The 20,097-nt window shown below is 41.0% G+C and overlaps 1 protein-coding gene across 1 annotated transcript in view; it reads right to left on the bottom strand.

Moving 5' to 3' along the window:
- Positions 1-20,097, bottom strand: part of LOC148147980 (inositol 1,4,5-trisphosphate-gated calcium channel ITPR1-like) — a 211,736-nt gene that overhangs the window by 39,329 nt on the left and 152,310 nt on the right. Inside the window, exons 5-11 of the mRNA XM_087994501.1 lie at positions 11,392-11,478; positions 8,144-8,302; positions 5,821-5,919; positions 3,592-3,675; positions 2,504-2,650; positions 1,068-1,172; positions 937-981 (exon numbers count right to left, since the gene is read on the bottom strand). Coding sequence (XP_087850627.1) covers positions 937-981; positions 1,068-1,172; positions 2,504-2,650; positions 3,592-3,675; positions 5,821-5,919; positions 8,144-8,302; positions 11,392-11,478 — 726 coding nt within the window. The remainder of the gene's footprint in view (positions 1-936; positions 982-1,067; positions 1,173-2,503; positions 2,651-3,591; positions 3,676-5,820; positions 5,920-8,143; positions 8,303-11,391; positions 11,479-20,097) is intronic.

Raw genomic sequence — 20,097 nt, forward strand, 5'->3', positions numbered from 1 at the left:
TTTTAAACTATTTTGACAGAATCTGCCTCCATCTCACCCTCACTCACTGCATTCTAATCTTTAACAGATGAAAGAGACTTCCCTTATGTCACTTTTTCCGCTTACACCAATTCTAAATCTGTATATTCACATTTTTGATCCCTTTCTGAGTGGGAACAGTTTTCCCCCGATCTCGAATCTATCCCGAGCCCTCGCGATGTTGTCTCTCAAATCTGCTATCAGCTTTCTATTCTCCAAGGAGAAAAACAATCTGAACTTGGGCAATCTATCTTCACAATTGAGGTTCCTCATCCCTGGAAAGGCTCCCGTGAAATAGTTATTAGAATGCAGATAATGCTTTCACATTCTCCTTAAGGGAGTCACCCAGAACTAGATGCAATATTCTAGCTGAGGCCAAATCAATGTCTTATGAGTTCAACATAATCTCTTTATTGTGGCACTCTAAGCCCCTATTAATAAATTCTAGGATACTATATGCTTTTATAAGCCAGTTTCTCATCCAGTCCTCCTAATTGCAATAACAAATGAACCTCTACCTCAGGTCCCTGTCTCTCACACCCTTTACAGTCGTATCCCTTATTTTGCAACATTTCTCTATACTCCCTCTGGAGGAAAACCATCTGAAAAATTAACTTTAACACTTTCTTGATTTCTCTTATTTATAAATGAAGACAATGCTGTAATTTTGAGATACAATGAACAGTTAGTATTCTGCCTGCTGCTCATCAATGAAATTCATGAAAAACATCATAACTGGCTCAAACATTAATACTCCATATCTTAGCATGGCTAAGTAAAGGTGGGGTGGGGGAGATAAAGTGCACATGATCAGGTAAGGTCTAAAACGTTAGATATTTGCACAAACATCACTCAAATGAACTATTGCAATAGAAAACCCCAAACTTTGACAACTTCAGTGCCCTGAATATCACCTACCGAAGAGCGGGAGTCTTGACAATCTTCTTGGTAATCCGGGTTTGCCTGGAAACACAAAAGGTAGTGTTAGGTATTGGAGAAATGCAGGTGACAATTCACAGTATAAAAATTTAAGCAAAAAAAAAACTCACATCGCCAACCTCAGCAGCCAAATAGTTTCCAGTGGCCAAGTGTTTGAACCTGAAGAGGCTGTTCCAATGTCCAGCTCCTCCACGACATGGGTCATGCTGAACTACCTGCAATGGAGGACACACAGAACTTTATTCTCTTCTGTTGCTTTTATATTGATTTACTTAGGCCCTTACAAAATAAACAGAGACCATGTTCCCAATTCCATTTGCTTGCAACTGGGTTTGCAATCTCCAGGTTTCAGATTGACATTATAACCATCGCTACACTTCAGCAGTGCTTGCTTTCGTTGAATATTTTGGGATGACTGGAGGTTACAAGCAGAGTTTTGTTATCACAAATTACTTAAACTTTTTTGGAAAGAATTTAAGTGGGTGGCACAGTGGTTAGCACTGCTGCCTCACAGCGCCAGAGACCCGGGTTCAATTCCCACCTCAGGCGACTGACTGCGTGGAGTTTGCACATTCTCCCAGTGTCTGTGTGGGTTTCCTTCCACAGTCCAAAAATGTGCAGGTTAGGTAAATTGGCAATGCTAAATTGCCCGTAGTGAGAGTTGAAGGGGTAAATGTAGGGGAATGGGTCTGAGTGGGTTGCGCTTTGGCGGGTCGGTGTGGACTTGTTGGGTCAAAGGGCCTGTTTCCACACTAAGTAATCTAATCTAATCCCAGAAGTTCAAGAACCCAATATCACGTCAATGTTGCAACTCGGCAATGGATTTGGACAGAGTTGGAACCTGACAGTGAAGATACAGACAGCCTCGGTTTATTCTCCTTTATCAGCTCAGAATTTTTAAAAGTAAAATATTCAACACTCCCTCTAATAGATAGGTACACAGTAGAAATAGATCATTTAATAGATTTAATTTAATCTTAATAGATCAAGATCATTTGGAGCAAGTGAGTTTAATTTTTGGTAAATTTTACTTTGAACATCATCTGTTTTTGCTGAAGTGGCAATATATAATCCAGTACTCTAAGCATTAAATGTGACAAGAGGTTATATTTGTCAGCTTATCATAGCCCTGTTGCAAATGACATACAAAAAAAAGTGCTCCCCATTCCTACAATGGATCACTTCAAGCCTCTCTCACTGACCACAAACAACTTTGGAGCAGCCGAAGGATAAAAATGATGCCATATTGCATTTTTCTCCCCATAGTTGGTTTAAAATCAAATGGAAAACCACTCAGGCAGTTCAAAGAGAGATTAGCAAATGCAAACCAGATAATTGGGATCCTTCAGGAGCTTTTTGCAGGTCACCAATTTGACTAATCAGGATAAGGGAGCTGGATTTTGCAGTGTAAACCCACTTGGCTGATTCACAGTTGGCCAAATCTAACTCAAACAAGCACCGGAAGGCAAGATGTTACAATTCAATACAGACCCAAATACCTGCCTTTTTAAAAGCAGAGTTTGAGTTCTAAGACAAAATAGCTTACCTCAACCTCCCATAATGCTTTGGAGCTTGTTGCTGATGTTGCAGATTGTCGACCAGTGGTCCGGAGGAATACATACTGTTTCTTGCGATACTCATCGCAGGTCAGAAACTTCTCCTGCTCAGCATGAAATAATCTCACAACATCACCCTTGAGGAGACAGAAAATTATTGCCATTTATACCTTGCTGGGTAGTTCCATTAACTTTCACAGAAAAGACTAAGGTTGAAAGTTCTTAGGGACAAAACCGACAGCCATGCCTTTGAGTACATGACATGTCATAATATTCAAAGTACAGGGAAACCTGAATTAGGGAATCAGCCATGGCTCAGTGAGTAGCATCCTGGTCAAATAACTCAGAGGTCATGGATTCAAGTCATAATTCATAAACATTGACAGCATTTGGACAGATGCTTCAGTCAAATAGGAATGTAGGAATGTTGTACTTAGTGAAAAGCCATCTCAAGGAATGATGTGTCAAACGAAGGCCCTGTGAGCGCTCTCCGGTAGGTATAACAATCCCATAGCACTCATATCACAATAAACGCAGGGATGTCCTGTGATTGTCCCTCCAACATCATTAATAGAACAGATTATTCATTAGGCCATTGGGGCCTTGCTCTTTGCAAATTGTCTGCTGTTTCCTTATGCTATGGTATTGATAATAGCTCACAAGTACTTCATGGGGCATTAAAGCTTTCAAAATGACCTTCAGTTTAACTGGTTATAGTAGGCAATATAATTTGATATTAGAAATGCAGGAGAAAATAATCCAGTTTCTCCTTTTCCATAAGATACTACTATCCTGCTGAAGAACAGTCAGACCTGGCTGTAATTGCATTGTGTAAAAAACAAATCAGCCAATGCATGTCATCAGTGGTCACACTTAAAAATAAAGCCATTTGAGCAACATTCTAAACAGCTGTTTGTTTAGTTATTCAGGTACAGGGTTCCCTTCAGCGAAGGAGGGATGGGGGTGAGAGAGAAAAAAATAATCATTCCAGACATTCTCTACTTGAAAATGGATGACAGCAACGCTTTAGATCAATTTCAAGCACTGTACATTTAAAACATTGAAAATTGGTTCTCACCCCTTTCAAAATATCTTCCTTATTATCACTCCATTTCATGAAAAGAACAATTTTCCAACTAGTGTTGCAATTCACAGAGTTGACCTAGAATGAGAAAAAAAAAACACAATGACATGTTTTGTCTAGCCATGATTAAAAGAGAGTACATTTGATGAGTAACTTCAAAATGCCACAGTAAAAACAACACAATTGTTAGACTACGCTCTACTGGCCAACATACGAGTCTTTGCTTGCTCTGTATCACTTTGTCCATCAACAAGTACTCTAAAGTTGGCAAAATTAATGTGTAATAAGTCTTCTGGGGACACAGGGTATAGAGTCAAAAGTGTGGCACTGGAAAAGCACAGGTCAGGCAACATCAGAGAAGCATGAGAATTGGCGTTTCAGGCATAAGCCGTTTATCAAGAATGTGTGCATGTAGGGGGCTGGGAGATAAATAGGAAGGAGGTGGTGAGGTAGCAGGGAAAGCGATAGGCAAATGCAGGTGGGGGGGGTGAGGGTGATCGGTCAGAGGGGAGGATGGAGCGGATAGGTAGGAGGAAAAATGGACAGGTGGGACAGTTCAAGAGAGTGGTGTCAAGTTGGAGGATTGGATCTGGGATAAGGGGACGAGAGGGGAGATGAGCAAAATGGTGAAATCAACATTGATGCCACATGGTTGGAAGTCCCAAGGCAGAAGTCCTCCAGGCGTAAGGTGGCTAGGCTTTGATGGTGGAGGCGGCCCAGGACTTGCAGGCCCTTGGCAGAATTGGAGGGGGAGTTGAAGTGGTCAGCCACAGGGCAGTGGTGTGCATGTTCCAGAGATGTTCCCTGGAATGTTCCAAGAGTTGACATCCTGCCTCCCCAGTGTAGAGGGACCACATTCGAGAGCAACAGCATAGTAGATGAGGTATTTGGATGTGCAGGAAAATCTCTGCCGGAGGCAGGAGGAGCCTTTTGGGTCTTGGATGGAGGCGAGGGGGAGGTGTGGGCATGGTAGATCACTGTTTCCCCAGTAACCTCAAGGTATCCTTCGATGCTCCTCCAGCAACTTTGGCCAGGGTCGGGTCAAGAATGGGGTAACTGAATGGCAACAAGCTTAATGGACTGAATGGCCTACTCCTGTTTCTAACTCACAACAGTATGATGCAAATCTCATTAATAGTGTGGGCTATTAAAGGCATGTGATTCTTGGATATGTAGGGTATTCTCCCGGACCCCTGCCAGAACAATTGAAAGCATAGAAACAGCACAAAAACTTTGCCAGCAAACTGGAGAAGTAAATATTGACTGGCATTTAGCTGCCAAACTTGTAGTAAGGCTGACTGATTCTTCAAGGCATTGCCCTGACGACGACGACGACAAGTCATAAACCTCTTCCAATGCAAATTGAAATTTGGTTCCATAGCATCAATTGCCGATAATTAACTAAGTAGTAGTAGAACCGAAGTGAAAGCAAAACAGCGTACTGTTAATCTCTGCATGCTACTTGTTGATGGCATGTTAATAATGTTGTTAAGATATGGATAGGAAGGACATCATTAAGTACTTGGAGCACTTAGACTGCTGGGACACCAGGTGATATTTAGGGAACAGAGATATGTGATGTTGAAGCTGTGAATAAACTTGTCAACAAGAATTAGTGCTTAGTTTCAACTGGCTTAGCGTTGGAAGAACACCACTCACCTCAGATAATGATACTCTACCCTTTCCACTAATTGGAAAGATGCAGCACATTTTCTGAACACAGGTGCAGCGGAGATCAGCTCACGATAGAATCTATTGTAAGCTACACACATTTTAGGTCCAAGTGCCCTGAAGTATATCATTAATATCTGCTCAACTCACTTCAAAAATACTCAAAACTTAAAAAGGTTGATGATTCAGGGTCCACTCAAGACTTGAGCAGATCACCTTGACTGACATTCCAGTGTAGCACTGATGGCATGATACATCGGAATCCTATCTTTGAATCTCCATTGATTTGAGCAGGGATTAAACATACTTGACAACAAAGAAGAACAGGGAATTCTTCTGTTGTACAAGAATACATTTTTTGCTCAAAACAGCACCATTAAGAATATCAAGTACTTGTTTCTCCTCTGGTTGCTTGTTTTACCTTGTGAGGCAAAGTTTTTAACCACATGCCAATGCAACAGTTATCCCATTTGAAGGTCATATATTTTAAGTGAAGTATTTGGCAATGTTACTGTGACAAACTGGGGCAGAAGTTCAAAGTTCTCTGCTTACCTCTTTACAACCAGGATTGTCAACGAGTTCACAATTGCTGGCGTGTAGTGGCTGTCCAGCATTGACTGGGTTCAATACCACTTTGTCTCCGATCACAACCTTACAGGGAGAAAAATGGCCAAATTAGGCTGTGAGTACGCATGCTTATGACATTACTCCAGAACACACAACTTATGAAATACAAAGCTTAAATCAAGGTTTTCAGACAAATGGCTAGATCATCATATCAGAAGAGAACTGATTTATATCTTACTGAGTATCAAGTCTGGCTTTTATTTCAGCTGCCAAGTTTCTTCTCTCCCTGTCTGTAGATGATAACTCCTTGTTTGAATACAATTCTCAAGATTGAACAGTGCTCTGTCACTTCAAAGTCAAGTGGTCATTGTCACAAGGTATTTGCATATTGTTTGGCTATTGGACTCTGGGGATGCGGAAATTAAGCACAACCCTTTTTGCTGCTAAAGGCACATACTCTTGCAAGAAGTGTGACTGGCAATCAGGAGCAAGAACTGTTTTTTATAAGCACCAAGGTTGATTGCAGCGCATTTACCGGCACCCAGACAGAAATCAGAAAGGGTATCAAGCTCAGAAATTTCCTGAGTCATCCAAGAAGGGAGGGGAAGCAAACAGAAGTTGACAGCCAGATTTAAATGCAGTTTCTTGGTGCCATATCAATAACAGCACAAAAGGAGGCCTTTTGACAACTGGTGAACTGGCTTGTGGAAAGTGTCGTCTTGCTGAATCCTATAGCCCTGCTTTTTGCATGCAGCCTTGAATTTCTCATCTTCAGCTGACTCCCTTATAAAATCATTTATGGAATTAGCTTCTGCCATTTCAGATAAAGCGTTTCACATCTTGACAACTCCTGGGAGAACAAAATTTCTCATCTCTCTCCAGACCATTACTAATTACTTCAAATCTATGACCTTTAATTATTTAAAACACTCCATTGCTTTAGTCAGACATAACTTGTTTTTATCCAGGCTGGCTCTCCCCAATTAACCCATGCCTTTTCAAGTGGAGGTCTGTTTTGTCCCTAAAAATATTTTACACTAATATCCAAGACCATCATTAAGCTGATTGTAGTTTCGAGGATTAACCGCCCCTTCTCTTATTGAAAAGAAAACGGAGTAACATTTTAAAAATTATTCCGACAAAAGGGAAAGAGATACGATAAATTTCGTGTGGACACAAAGAAAGGTATGAAAGTTGGTAAGTAGAAGGAAGCTACAAAAAGACAACGATAGGTTAAGTGAACAGGCAAACGTGTGGCAATGGGAATAGCAAGTCTAAATTGGTATATTATCTCAATGATGAGACATTGCAGTTACGGGAGACAAGGATTTGGACATCATATTATCATACAAGGTTAAAATGTAGGCACAGCATAATTTAATATAATTTTTTTTTGCCGGGGAGTGGAATTACAAAAAAAGGGAGGTTACGCTTCAGTTATCCTTATGAGACACTGCACGTGGAATACCACACACCGGTCATCTCATTTAAGGATGGATGTAAGTGCATTGAAGTCAGTTCAGAGTTTCTTGAATAATACCTGCAACGTGAGGATTGTCTTGAGGAAAGATGGGATAGTCTAGGTTTTTATCTGCTCCAGTTCAGAAGTGCAAGAGGTGACTTGAATGAAACATTCAAGATCTTGAGGGGTTTTGACATTTAGATGTGGCTTCTTATTGGAGAACCTAGAACTAGGGGGTCATGGTTTTTTTTTTCCCCCCAATCATGATCGCCCATTGAAAACAAAGATGGGGCAAATTTTATTCTCAGCAGTCCAAGAATCTGGAACAGTTCCTGATATAGTTGGTGCAAGTAGATTCATTGAGTATTTTGAGACAAGTATACAGATTCTTGTGAAGGACAGACATGAATATCAGGGCAAGCCTTGATCTAATTAAATGGCAGAATAGACTTGAGGGGCTGAATTGTCTCCTGCTTCTAATTTGTACTTTTGTGCACATGTTCACATAGATAACTGCATTCCTCTCAATCTGGCCTCGAGTGCTTCCAATTTTAATCATTCCAGTATTGTGGTTATGACCTCAGTTTCGTCAACCTGACTTTGGAATTCGCACCAGAGAAGTCTCTTACTACTTTTTCCCTTGGATTTAGTATCTCATGTGGCTCAGTGTGATAGCTCAGTTTGTAATGCTTCTGTGAAGGGCTTTAGGATGTTTTATCATCTTAAAGTCACACTATGCAACTCACATAAATGTCAGTTTTGTTGTTTAAATCATTCTATTCCTTAGTTTAGCCCAATGCCATTCTCCATTTCACCCCCAATTAACACAAATCTCCCTTTACTTACACTGTCGCCTATGGACCGCAGCTTGTAGAATGGCTGGATGTAAAACCAGGAGCCTTCATTGCCAGCAGCATCCAGTGTAACCCTCATAGCATTCTTCTCTAATAGGGCTGGTAATCTCTTGTTTACAGTCAGGTACTTATTGCTTTTCAGATGCAACAGCTACAAAAGTCACAAGATCGTGTTACTGAACTGGGATAACATGCATGCGCATGCCTACAGACATATTACAAATACAGTTATATAAATGCACAACTTCTTAAGGGAATGCAGCCCCAAATTATCCTGCACTTTCAAAGGGGACACCTTCTCAAACTCATCATTCAAACCAACTGCACATCCTTGGAGCAATTACATTCAATGTTTCACTGTCAGTCACTGGAGCTGAATTAGAACAATAGCAAATCATTGAAGTATTAAACTCTAGCTTAAGGCACTGTTAGAAACACACACGATTGTGAAATCACTGTTTGCAAATGCCCTGAGGGTGGGGGGTGGCGCCCAGTCAAGTCAGCAGCACAAGTGCTTGGCCTGTAGAGACCTGGTCCAGGCAATTGATACCGGGACCATTGGAACTTATAGGACTGAAGTGGACAAACTTTATAAAATAAGGGTAAGGATATCTAGAATATGCATCAAAAAGGTGGGTGGAATAAATTAGAGTTCAGGTACAGATTAATCATCATCTGACAGAATAGCACAGCAGGTTTGAGAGCCTATTCATGCTTCAATATAGATGGTTGGAGATAAATCTACAACAAACAATTGCAGTCTTTACACATGGCGCATGCCCAGTTAGTGTCTTGTTTCATCAACTGTGGCAATCCATAAAAATAAAAGACAAACAAACAGAACCACTTCTCTCTGGCATATCTGAAAAGGTAGGGAGCACACTGACCAAAACAACAGTAACAGAAGTTCTTCTTGTATGGATGGAATCCATGTCTTCAAGGGATCAGTTCATTCAGGATACTTGATATTATTGATAATTGGTGTGAAGAAATCAAGCATCAAGGGAGAGGGCTGTTGGGGCACAGAGGTGGCAGTACGACTACCACTAAGTCAGGCGGCCTGGGTTCAAGTTCCATCTGCTCCAGAAATGTGGCATAACCTATGAGCATGTTGATTACAAATATCTGAAGTACTGAGTGTGCGCAGTGGTAGTATCACTACCTCTGAAATAGGTCTCTGTTCAAGATCTACCTGCTCCAGAGCTATGTAATAAAATCTCTGAACAGACTGATGCAGAAAACACCTATAAAATATTGTAGCAAGAAAGAAGCCAAACTTGATGCTATTTTATCTGCTTTAACATTACACATTTTATAAGTTTTGAGTTAGCCTGTTCTACTTTATACATATAAAGTCAGGAGAATGCATCTTAATTGCCACCTACCACACCTCAGCTGTGTGCAATTTCCATGATGTTTTGCAATTTTAATGGCCCATTCTTTACTTTTAAAGTATTTTCTACTTGAATTGAATGGATCTTCTGAACCCCCTCTGCTTCTCTTTAATTGATTGATTTTTCTCACTGTCTTGGTACATGTGACAACAAAAAAAAGGTGTTGGTTTGCATGTTGTACAGGCAGATCATACTGTACCAAGTGCATCAGAGTAGCAGAACGCAGTGTTCCATAGTGAAGATACAGACAGAGAGAATGATAACAGGGTAGAAGCTGTGCTTGAATCTGTTTTTGTGTGTATTTCAACTTTTATACCTTCTGCCTGATGGATGAGGGTGGGACGGGGTCTTAGATCATGTTGGTTGCTTTCGAGGCAGTGGGAAGTATAGATGCAGTCAATGGATAGAAGATTAGTTTGCGTGATGAACTGCTGTGTTCACAACTCTGTAGTTTCTTGCAGTTTTGCGAAGGGCATTTGCTACACCATGCATCCAGATAGGATGCTTTCTATAGTACATCTTTAAAAATAGTTCAGTGTCTTTGTGGACATGACGAATTTCCCCCTCCTCCTGGGGAAGTACAGACCTTGTTGTTGTTGCTGTTGGCGGGGGCGGGGTGCTGATTTTGCAGTCTTGCAGGACACTGGCGTTGAGGATTACACACATTCAGGGCCGGGTCTCATTAGTCCCATGTGTGACAATAAGAGCAAGAAGGGAAGAGAGCTTTTTACCCGGCTCAAATAATTTACACAGACATTTACCACACCATGCCAGCTGCTTATATCTAAAGAGTGTATTTAATGACTTACTCTATACATCAAGAACCTGCTCCAAGGCACCTTCTCAGAGTCATAGAATCTCTACAGAGCAGAGGGGTGCCATTTGGCCCATTGAGTCTGCACAAAATCTCTGAAGAGCATCCTAACCAGACCCAGCCCCCACTACCCTATCCCTGTAAAGCTGCATTTACCATCGCTAATTCCCCTAGCCTGCACACAGTGGGCAATTCAGCATGGCCAAACCACCCAAGCTACACATAGTTGGATTGCAGGAGGAAACCAGAGCATCCAGAGGAAACCCATGCAGGCATGGGGAAAACATGTAGTCAGCTAATTTCCATTTTCCAGCACCATTTAGAATGCAATGTAACATTAGGTGCTGTGAAGTCACACCTGATGGCTTTATTGTGGCGTAAATCCAGGGTCAGGAGTCCCACTTCACTGCCAGTGGGAATCTTGCTTCTCCGCAGAATTGGGATCAGTCTCGTTTAGCAAGTACACACCATTGCAGAGGAAAATTACCTCCCCAGCATCAACAATGGTCATGTGAAGGCAATCTTAACATTGATCAAACAGTCGTCATTAAAAAGGCACACCAGTTCTAGGCTGTGTGCCAACAATCTGTATGAGATACTTTGACAGTCTGATGAAGTGATGTTTCAGGTATACTCTAATCTCCCCTTTTTGATTCTAGAGGGGCCTTCTGTTTATTCCAGGTGGGTTTTTTTTCCATAGCCTCAAAAACATTGCTCACTTTAATGTACTACTGTCAACAGAGCAGTAATGTATATAAAAGCAAATTACTGTGGATGCTGGAATCTGAAAAGAAAAGAGAAAATGCTGGAAAATCTCAGCAGGTCAAGGGTCAGTTAGACTCGAAACGTCGGCTCTTTTCTCTCCTTACAGATGCTGCCAGACCTGCTGAGATTTTCCAGCATTTTCTCTTTTGATAATGTATATAAAAGTGCGTTAAAAATTACAAGCATTTTAATAGTAGCACTGAGAAAGCAATGAACTTTAGGAATGAAACATTGGCTGTGATATTTGTTCGCCTACATCACACTTGCCTGAATAACATTGCCGTATTGAATAATTGTTCCGAGCAGCTTCCGGTTTTCAGATTCATTCTGTTTCTTTTCCAGGTCCGAAGCGTGCTGTGGATACAGTTTGCAGATGTTAACACGCTGCTCATGTACAACTTAGCACCAGAGCACACTGCATTTCTACTGAGTGGACAATGATTATGCCTGACACACTAGGTAATGAAACAAGCAGCATCGGACTAGACTCTTCAGTCCATCTCGCCCAAACCACACTATTCCCTCAACGATCTTTTACCTGCTTCCTCAGCCAATATTTATTCGTTAATAAAAGAGGTGTAGATATTGACCGACAGCATGTTGGGTGGGCTAGGAGATTAAACTAGAATGAAATGCAAAGGAAAAACCACGAAACTTGATGATGCAATCAATAGTAAGGTCACAGGTTTTTAAAAAGTGTCTGTCAGGTTGAAGCAAAGAGGGTGCATTTGTTCACATCAAGGCTTGTAACTCAGCAGTAACTGTCACACCATCCCTGAAAAGGCTGAAGGTTTGTTTAAAACAGGCAGCGAATCAAATGTGATAATGTGGATTATTTATCAGTTGAGTTCGAGATTGTCACGGAATCGTGCTGTATAACACCATATGGATGACACCCAAGTGGTGAACAGTGAGCACAAGCTCAAGTTTAATGTCAACGTTCATTAAAGGCAAGAGGTAAGCAACTTTCCAAGGAGTCAGAAGCAAGTCTTAATGAACTTAGTGATAAAACTCGTGGGAAAACTTGATACATTTGTGATTTTTGCCACTTGTCAAGCTGATCGTTTGCTGGAGACTGGATTGTGCCAAGACTTTGAATGTACTATACAGCTTCTATATATGGAAAGAATATAAAACAGCTTGCTTCACTATAGCTATCTTGGAGAGGTTAATTAATCAATGACAAGAAGTAGGGATGGAGCAGGTTGATCAGTTCTGGTCTGATTTGCAGACAATTTCATGTGAAAGAGTTTACTTGGATTGTAAGTAAGGGATGCGTATTATTTTTGCAATTTATCTTTGTAGTGTGCTTTGAGTATATCCAGTTGTTAGAACTGTCTTGGGTTGTTGATATCCAGAGCAAACCTGACAGACCAGGGTAAGTGGGAACAAAAAGGATACACAGATTAGCTGTTTATCAGTGCACTGACATTTTAAAAAGGAGCTCGCTGTGCACAAATTGACTGCTGCATTTCAGGTATTCAAACAAACAGTCAGCCTTTCAAAAAAGGTGCTTCAGGGATGCCCTGGCATCATGAAAGGAGCTTTCCAAATGCAAGTTTGCTTTCAGTCCAGTTTAAATTTAATTTTAGTTCCAAGTTTTGTTTAAAAAAAAAAGATTGCAGCGCACCACATTTTCTAGAATTGTTCAAAATCAAATTTAGGTAGGAAAATTTGGAAACGCGGTTTCAACAAAAAACATGAACTGATTTTGTCCGATCAAGTGTTCAAACACCGTGCTCATTATTCATAGAGACAAGATACTCCCAACCCAACAATTAACTTCAGAAACCATTTCTCACACTATTAAAAATGACTCAGCTGTTTAAAAAAAGAAAGCAGAGAGAGAAACTTAGTCAACAGGATGCTAATAAGCTACACCGACACTGACCGGGCTTGGCCTCCAAGTCAAAAGGCTTGCACTTACACAGCTACTATCACAACTGCCAGATACCTGAAAGCACTTCAAAAGTATCATTTGAATTGTTAAAAGGTGCAAAAGGAACCATTTGGTCCACATGCCTGTAATAAGTTTTTTTACTAAGTGCCAGTATTCTGCATTTTCCCCATACCTCTGCTCACTATTTCTATCCAAATAATCTTTGGACCCGGTCTCCCCCACATTTCCAGGTTGTGCATTTGATACCTCAAACGCCCACTGTGAAAAGTCTTTTCTCATATCGCCCTTGCTTCATTTGTTCATCACTTTAAATTAAGCCTTTGCTTCCTTCAAGAGCAAGAACATTATTTCACCATCTACTGTCAGGCTTGCTCATGATTTTGACAATCTCCATCAAATCTCTTTTCACCTTTTCTAACTTCTTCAATCTATTCCCATCGTGGAAGTCTCTAATTCCCAGAACCATTCTTGTAAACTGCTTTGGCTTTCGATCCAATGCATTCCCATCTTTCTTATAATGTCGAACAAATTGTACACAACACCGGGCTGAAGTCTATCAAGTGTCTAACATAAATTCACCATCACCTCCTTGCTCTTGTACTCCTGTTCTTATTAATAACATTAAGACGACTATGCACTAACTGCTCTTTCCACTGGGTCCTCTCACCTTCCATGAACATACACACTTCTATTCCTGCATCCCCTTTAGAATTTGTAACCCTTATTTTCTGTTGTTCTCAACTAATCACCTTGGATTTCTCTGCATGGAATCTAATCTGCCACCTATCCACCCACTCTACCAACAGGCCAAAGTCACTTGTACTTTATAGTTAACTAAGCACTTCTGAACCAGAATCTGTTGTAATGTAGGAAGCATTGCAGCCAATTTTCTCTCAAAACTCCCAGAAGCAGAAATGTAGTGCTGTCCAGATGATTTGTTTTTGTGACATGATGGATAAATATTGTCAGGGACACCAGGGAGAATTAGTCAGCTCTGTTCACAAATCGGTGCCATGGCTTCTTTTATATCCACACAGATAGGATACAGGGGATTGTTTCAACGCCTCATTCAGAAGGCAGAATCTCTGACACTGTGCTGCTCCCTCAGACTTTGACTGGAATACCAGCCTTACTTTTTCACCAACGCCTGAAATAGGAATTGTAGCTGCTCTGTAACTTTCTGACCCAGAGGTTCAAGTGCTCCCCACTCAGTCGCAGTTAATATAAATGGCAGAAGACACCAACATTTCAGGCAAGATTACCGTGAAAGGATTGACATTAACATCTAGCACAAGACGTCGGCGCATCAAAAATGAAAATCTGAAAAGCTGTAAAAAGAAAGCAAGCTAGTCATTTCCACTTTTTTTTTGCATTATGTGCACATAAAACCAAGGATAGAAAAATTGTTTTAGAAATAAAAGGAAACTTTTTTTTAAAAAACTGAGCAGTTCTGAGAAACATTGACGTAATTTTAAGTTTGCTGTCTAGAGACTCAACACATTTCACTGAAAACCAGCAGTAGTCTGTGACCTTTGGGAAAGTAGTAGCTTTCAGCATCTGAACTGATTAGCAGATAGAGAGGGTAAAAAAAAGAGAAAGAATAACTTGAATTTCTATTGTGCCTTCCATTCCCCGGGACTCCCACAAGGCGTTTTGTATTCAGTGAAAGCACTTTGACACATCTTCACTGTTGCATTTTCGGGAAACAGCTAATTTGCGCACAGCATGGCCCAACAAACAGCATTGAGATAATGACCAGAATAATTGGAGTTGTAGTGACGTTGGTTGAAGGGTAAATATTGGCCAGGACACCACCTCCGCTCTTCTCGATGACATGCAAACTTTTACATTCACCTAAGACAACAGCAGGGGTCTTTGTTTAACATCTCCTCCGAAAGACAGTACTTGCACTGCTCAGTCTTGCACTGAAGCTGGAACCATTTTGGATTCAGAAGTACTGGAGCTCACATTAAAGCTAAGAGTTGCTGATTGGTTATTAAATGTTCCACCTTGTTCGTCCATCAATTCCACGTGCTAGCTGTGAAAGTTGGTTCAGCGCTCTACAGTAGGAGAAAGAAGGTAGCAGGAAGACTACTGAAGGAGTCAAAAATCCTTTCACATTAATTTCCTGATGGCAATTACAGCAGGAACCAATGTGCTCTCTTCCTGCACAGCCTCATCGTTACTTTATTGTTACTGATACGAGAACGGCCTTCAACATACCCGTCCCTGAAGTGTAAACCCAGTGTAAAGCTGCACAGATGCAGAGAAAATCTAAACCAACGCAATTAGCAAAAACTAGATCAAGACGACCTAGCACATCTATTAATATGTGGAAAACTTTACGTATTTCACACACTTGCTTAAAGCATTTTATTTGAAACATTCTCTGACCCACCACAAGCAATGACACAGGTGAATCCCCTATTACATGATTTATAGGTATCCTAATATGATCTGCTAAGGCCTTCAAGGCTGTTTAATTTAACAGCCTCAAAATTTAATAAAATTAGTAGCAAGTTCCTCTCCAAGCGACTCAGCGACAAGAGTTGGAATTATAACACCATTCCTTCAGATTAGCTCACTCCTGTACAGCATTGTGGGCAGGGTACCTACACCAAATGGACTGTGGCAGTTCAAAGAGCCAGCTAGGGATGGGCAATAAATGCTGGCACATCCACCAAAAGAATTTAAAAAAAACAAGTTATGAGCTATGGGCTCCACTAGGCTTTATAATAGACTTGCCAAAAAGGTTGCAGCCCATGGAATTAGGGGAGACAATGGCAGCTTGGATACAAAGTATGCAAAAGCAGTCGTAGTAAAGGGTAGTTTTATTAGTTACAGTATATAGCAAGAGTCCCCAGGGCTCAGTACTCAGACTGCCCCTTTCTTTTTATGTAAATCTGGATGTTCAGGGCAAAAATTTCAAAATTTATAGATGGTTTGAAACTATTATAATCTGTGAGGAGGATAGTGGTGGCAATCAAGAGGACATAGGCAGGCTGGTGGAATGAGCAGGTATATGGTAAACCAAATGTCAGGCAGAGACATGTGAAGCAATGTATTTGTTTGGAGCAATGAGGAGATGCAACATAACTGGAGAAAGAATTTTGAATATGATGCAGCATCAGGGTATAATGTGCCCATACCACTGAAGATGGGAAGGGTGAGGCTGAGAATGTAGTTAATAAGGCACATGAAATCCTACTGCTTCATTAAAAGAGGAAGGTGGAGTCCTGTGTCTTGTCGCTCTGTGCCAGGAAGCCCAAGTTTAAGTCCCACCTGTCCCAGATGAGTCATAATACCTTTGAATGTGTTGATTAGAATACAAAAGGAGGGAGGGTGCTAAAGCAAAAAATGTTACAATGAATCTTTTCAAAACAATGGTTTGGCCTCCGTTAAAATACAATTCTAACCGATGCACATGGGGAAGGATGTGAGGTTTTAAGAGTTTGCAGAGAGAAAAAAATAAAGAGAATGGGTCCAATGATAAGAGAGCTCTGTTACACAGACAAATGGGGATGCTAACAGAGGAGAGGTTTGACAGAAGATTTGATAAAGGTGTTCAAAAGCATAAGGAAATCTCAGGGACATGAGTTGGAAAGAAACTGTTCTCACTGCAGAAAGGGTGAAGGTCAGAGTTTGGCTAACACACTTGGATCAGAGTTGACATTGAACTTGAGACACTTTCTTTAAGGTTTCCATACACCTGTACCAGACAGACACAAGGAGGAGAATAAAAGGAATCCAGATTGTAACATCAAGTGCTGTTTAATTCCAAATGCTTCTTGCTGAATTGTACTGTTCCTTCTGAAGAAATTCATAACGGCAGCAAAAAGGCTGAAAAGACACAGTGGCACTCATATGAAACATCTGAAAGATATTTCTCCAATTTTTGCTGACAGAATTTTATATTGAACATTTAAGGGACACATGGAAGCTGTAGCCTACCATTAGATGCAGACTAAGTCACTAACTTAAAATTACCAACAGAAGAGCCTGCACAGTGTACACTGATTCTGATAAAAAGTCAAAATGAAAATTATCAACATTTTTTAAATAAAGGAATACAATTCTGGATCCTTGCTCAAGCACTAACAATCTGGGGAAAGGTCACCAGCCCCAAAATGTTAATGTGGACTTCTCTGCACAGATGCTGCTAGACTTGCTGGGCTTTTCCAGCAACTTGGTTTTTGTTTACGACTTGCAGCATCACTGTTCTTTCTGCATTTACTAACATGATGTTGCTCATCGTAATGGCATTGTCTATACCACTTTTGAATCTGCATCTGGAGCCTTCATCTGTACTCCCAAAATGGCAAAAGCAGCTACAAGATTTCAACAGCGTAACGACAGGTTTACAATACCAGATGGCAACAGAAAAGCTTCACTTCTCTACGATGGTGAGGAAGAATCGGAAGGTATTTTAACTTGGTCCAATTACCCTTGGGCAAAATGACCACTATGCAGCAAAAAGAAAAATACATGACAGTCTATTCTGTGAAGAAAAAGCCACCTAGAAAACAACCATCTTCTCATGTACTGTACAAAGATAACTTACCATCATCGCACACACTTGAGGCAACCGACAATCAAATTGACTTGGACGACACCAAGCATGTTGTGAGGGAAATCATAATACAAATCAACCCAAGGTTGATATTTCAGTCAGCCAGCCATGCCAACAAGCACTTGAGGACAACAGAAAAAAGGTGTCAGAGTTGGTGGAGTCAGCATGATTATCGGTTTCAAAATCCAGAGCTTACGGAAGTGGAGGCTGTTAGAAGTCGTTATCAGACTAAAATTAAATTCCTGTAAGCCTGGGTCATCACCACACGTGGTGCACATACCAAACAGTAATAAAACACCTCAAACAGGGTTGAAACTCAGTTTCCACTGTGGTAATACTTATCCACAATGGACAGAACCATCTTGCTAAAAGACAAATAGGGACAATCGAGTGGATAGTGCAACCACTTGGTTATAGAGTTTATTCAAGAGCGGCAATGTTAAACATCAGCTAAATGAGTATTTTCCATCAGTATTCACACAGGAAAAAGAGACACTGCTGATGAGGAGAATACTCAGATGTAGGCTATTAAACTAGACAGAATTAATGTTCACAAGGAGATGGTGTTGTTAGTTATTTTCACACTTACCATGATTGCTAAGTCTCCTGGGCCAGATGGGATTTATCCGAGGATTCTTGGAAAGCCAGGGAGGATATTACGCAGCGTCTGGCTTTGATCTTTATGTCGTCATTGTCTACACGACTAGTGCTAGAAGACTGTTCCCTTGTTCAAGGAGGGGAGCTGAGACAACCTTGGTAATTATAAACTAGTGAGCCTTACTTTAGTTGTGCATAAAGCATTGGAAAGGGCAAGAGAGATAGAATTTATAATAATCCACAAAGAATAATTTGATTAGGGATAGTCAACACTTTAGTTAAGAGTGCCTCACAAACCTTAAGTTCTTTGAGACGTTGGCCAAACAGGTGGAGGAGGGTAAAGTGGTTGCTGTGGTGTATATGGATTTCAGTAAAGTGTTTGGTAAGGTTCCCCACTGTAGGCTATTGCACAAAATAGAGGCATGGGATTGAGGGTGATTCAGTGGTTTGCATCAGAATTTGGCTCGCTGAAAGACGAGAGGGTGGTGGTTGATGGGAAACGTTCATCCTGGAGTTCAGTTACTAGTGGTGTACACCAAGGATCGGTTTTAAGGCCACTGCTGTTTGTCATTTTTATTATTAATTACCTGGATGAGGGCATAGAAGGACGGGTTAGTAAATTTGCAGATGACACTAAGGTTGATGGAGTTGTGGATCGTGCAGAAGCATTTTGCAGGTTAAAGAGGGACATAGGTGAGCTGCAGAGCTGGACTGAGGGGTGACAAATGGAGCTTATGGGGAAAAGTGTGAGGTGATTCACTTTGGAAGGAGCAACAGGAATGCAGAGAACTGGGCTAATGGTAAGATTCTTGGTAGTGTGGATGAGCAGGGAGATCTGTGATCATGTACATGATCCCTGAAAGTTGCCACCCAGGTTGATAGGGCTGTTAAGACAGCATAGTGTGTTAGATTTTATTGGTAGAGGGATTGAATTTCAGAACCATGTCGTCATGTTGCAGCTGTACAAAACTCTGGTGCGGCCACACTTGGAATATTGTGTGCAGTTCTGGTTGCTGCATTGAAGGAAGGATATGGAAGCATTGGAATGGGTTCAGAGGAGATCTACCAGAATGTTGCCTGGAATGGAACAAAGGTCTCATCAGGAAAGGTGAAGGGATTAGAGGTTGTTTTCATTAGCGAGAAGGAGGTTAAGAGGTGACTTAATAGAGACATACAAGATGATCAGAGCTTTAGATAGGGTGGACAGTGCGAGCCTTTTTCCTCAGATGGTGATGGCTAGCATGAGGCGACATAGCTTTAAATTGAGGGCTGATTAATATAGGGCAGATGTCAGACATAGGTTCTTTATTCAGAGTACTAAGGGTGTAGAATGCCTTGCCTACAATAGTAGCTGACTTGCCAACTTTAGGGGCATTTAAATGGTCACTGGATAAACATATGGATGATAATGGAATAGTGTAAGTTATTTGGGCTTCAGATTGGTTTCAATTGGCGCAACATTGAGGGCTGAAGGACCTGTACTGTGCTGCAATGTTCTACCACCAAAAGGCTGCCACTTACGTTGAGAGCAACAAAAGTGCAAAAGAACATTTCAAATGTTGACCCCCAGTATTGTTGTGCGCTCTTTTGGACAAAAAAAAAATCCAGTCATGAGACAGAGACCACTGTTGCCCAGAGGTAACGCTCATATGAATATAGGAGCATCTGTAAATGCCATGGGGTAGAAGCCAATTTCAGCATTGCCCATTCTTTGGGAACAAGTGAATAATTGATACTTGGCCATCTAATGGTGAAAAGCCACTGCAAAGTCTCAGGACTACTCTCACATCAATCTCATACAAGTTTGAGCAAATGCTTTAGTGCATATCGTACCTGTAAAACAAAATTTTTACAAAGCAACAGATCTGCATGTGACTGGAATTACATGCAGTCCCTTTCCGTACCA

The sequence above is a fragment of the Chiloscyllium plagiosum genome, unplaced genomic scaffold (assembly GCF_037043375.1).
Source record: "Chiloscyllium plagiosum isolate Xiang-an unplaced genomic scaffold, Cpla_swu_hap1 HiC_scaffold_14, whole genome shotgun sequence".
Classification (NCBI taxonomy): domain Eukaryota; kingdom Metazoa; phylum Chordata; class Chondrichthyes; order Orectolobiformes; family Hemiscylliidae; genus Chiloscyllium; species Chiloscyllium plagiosum.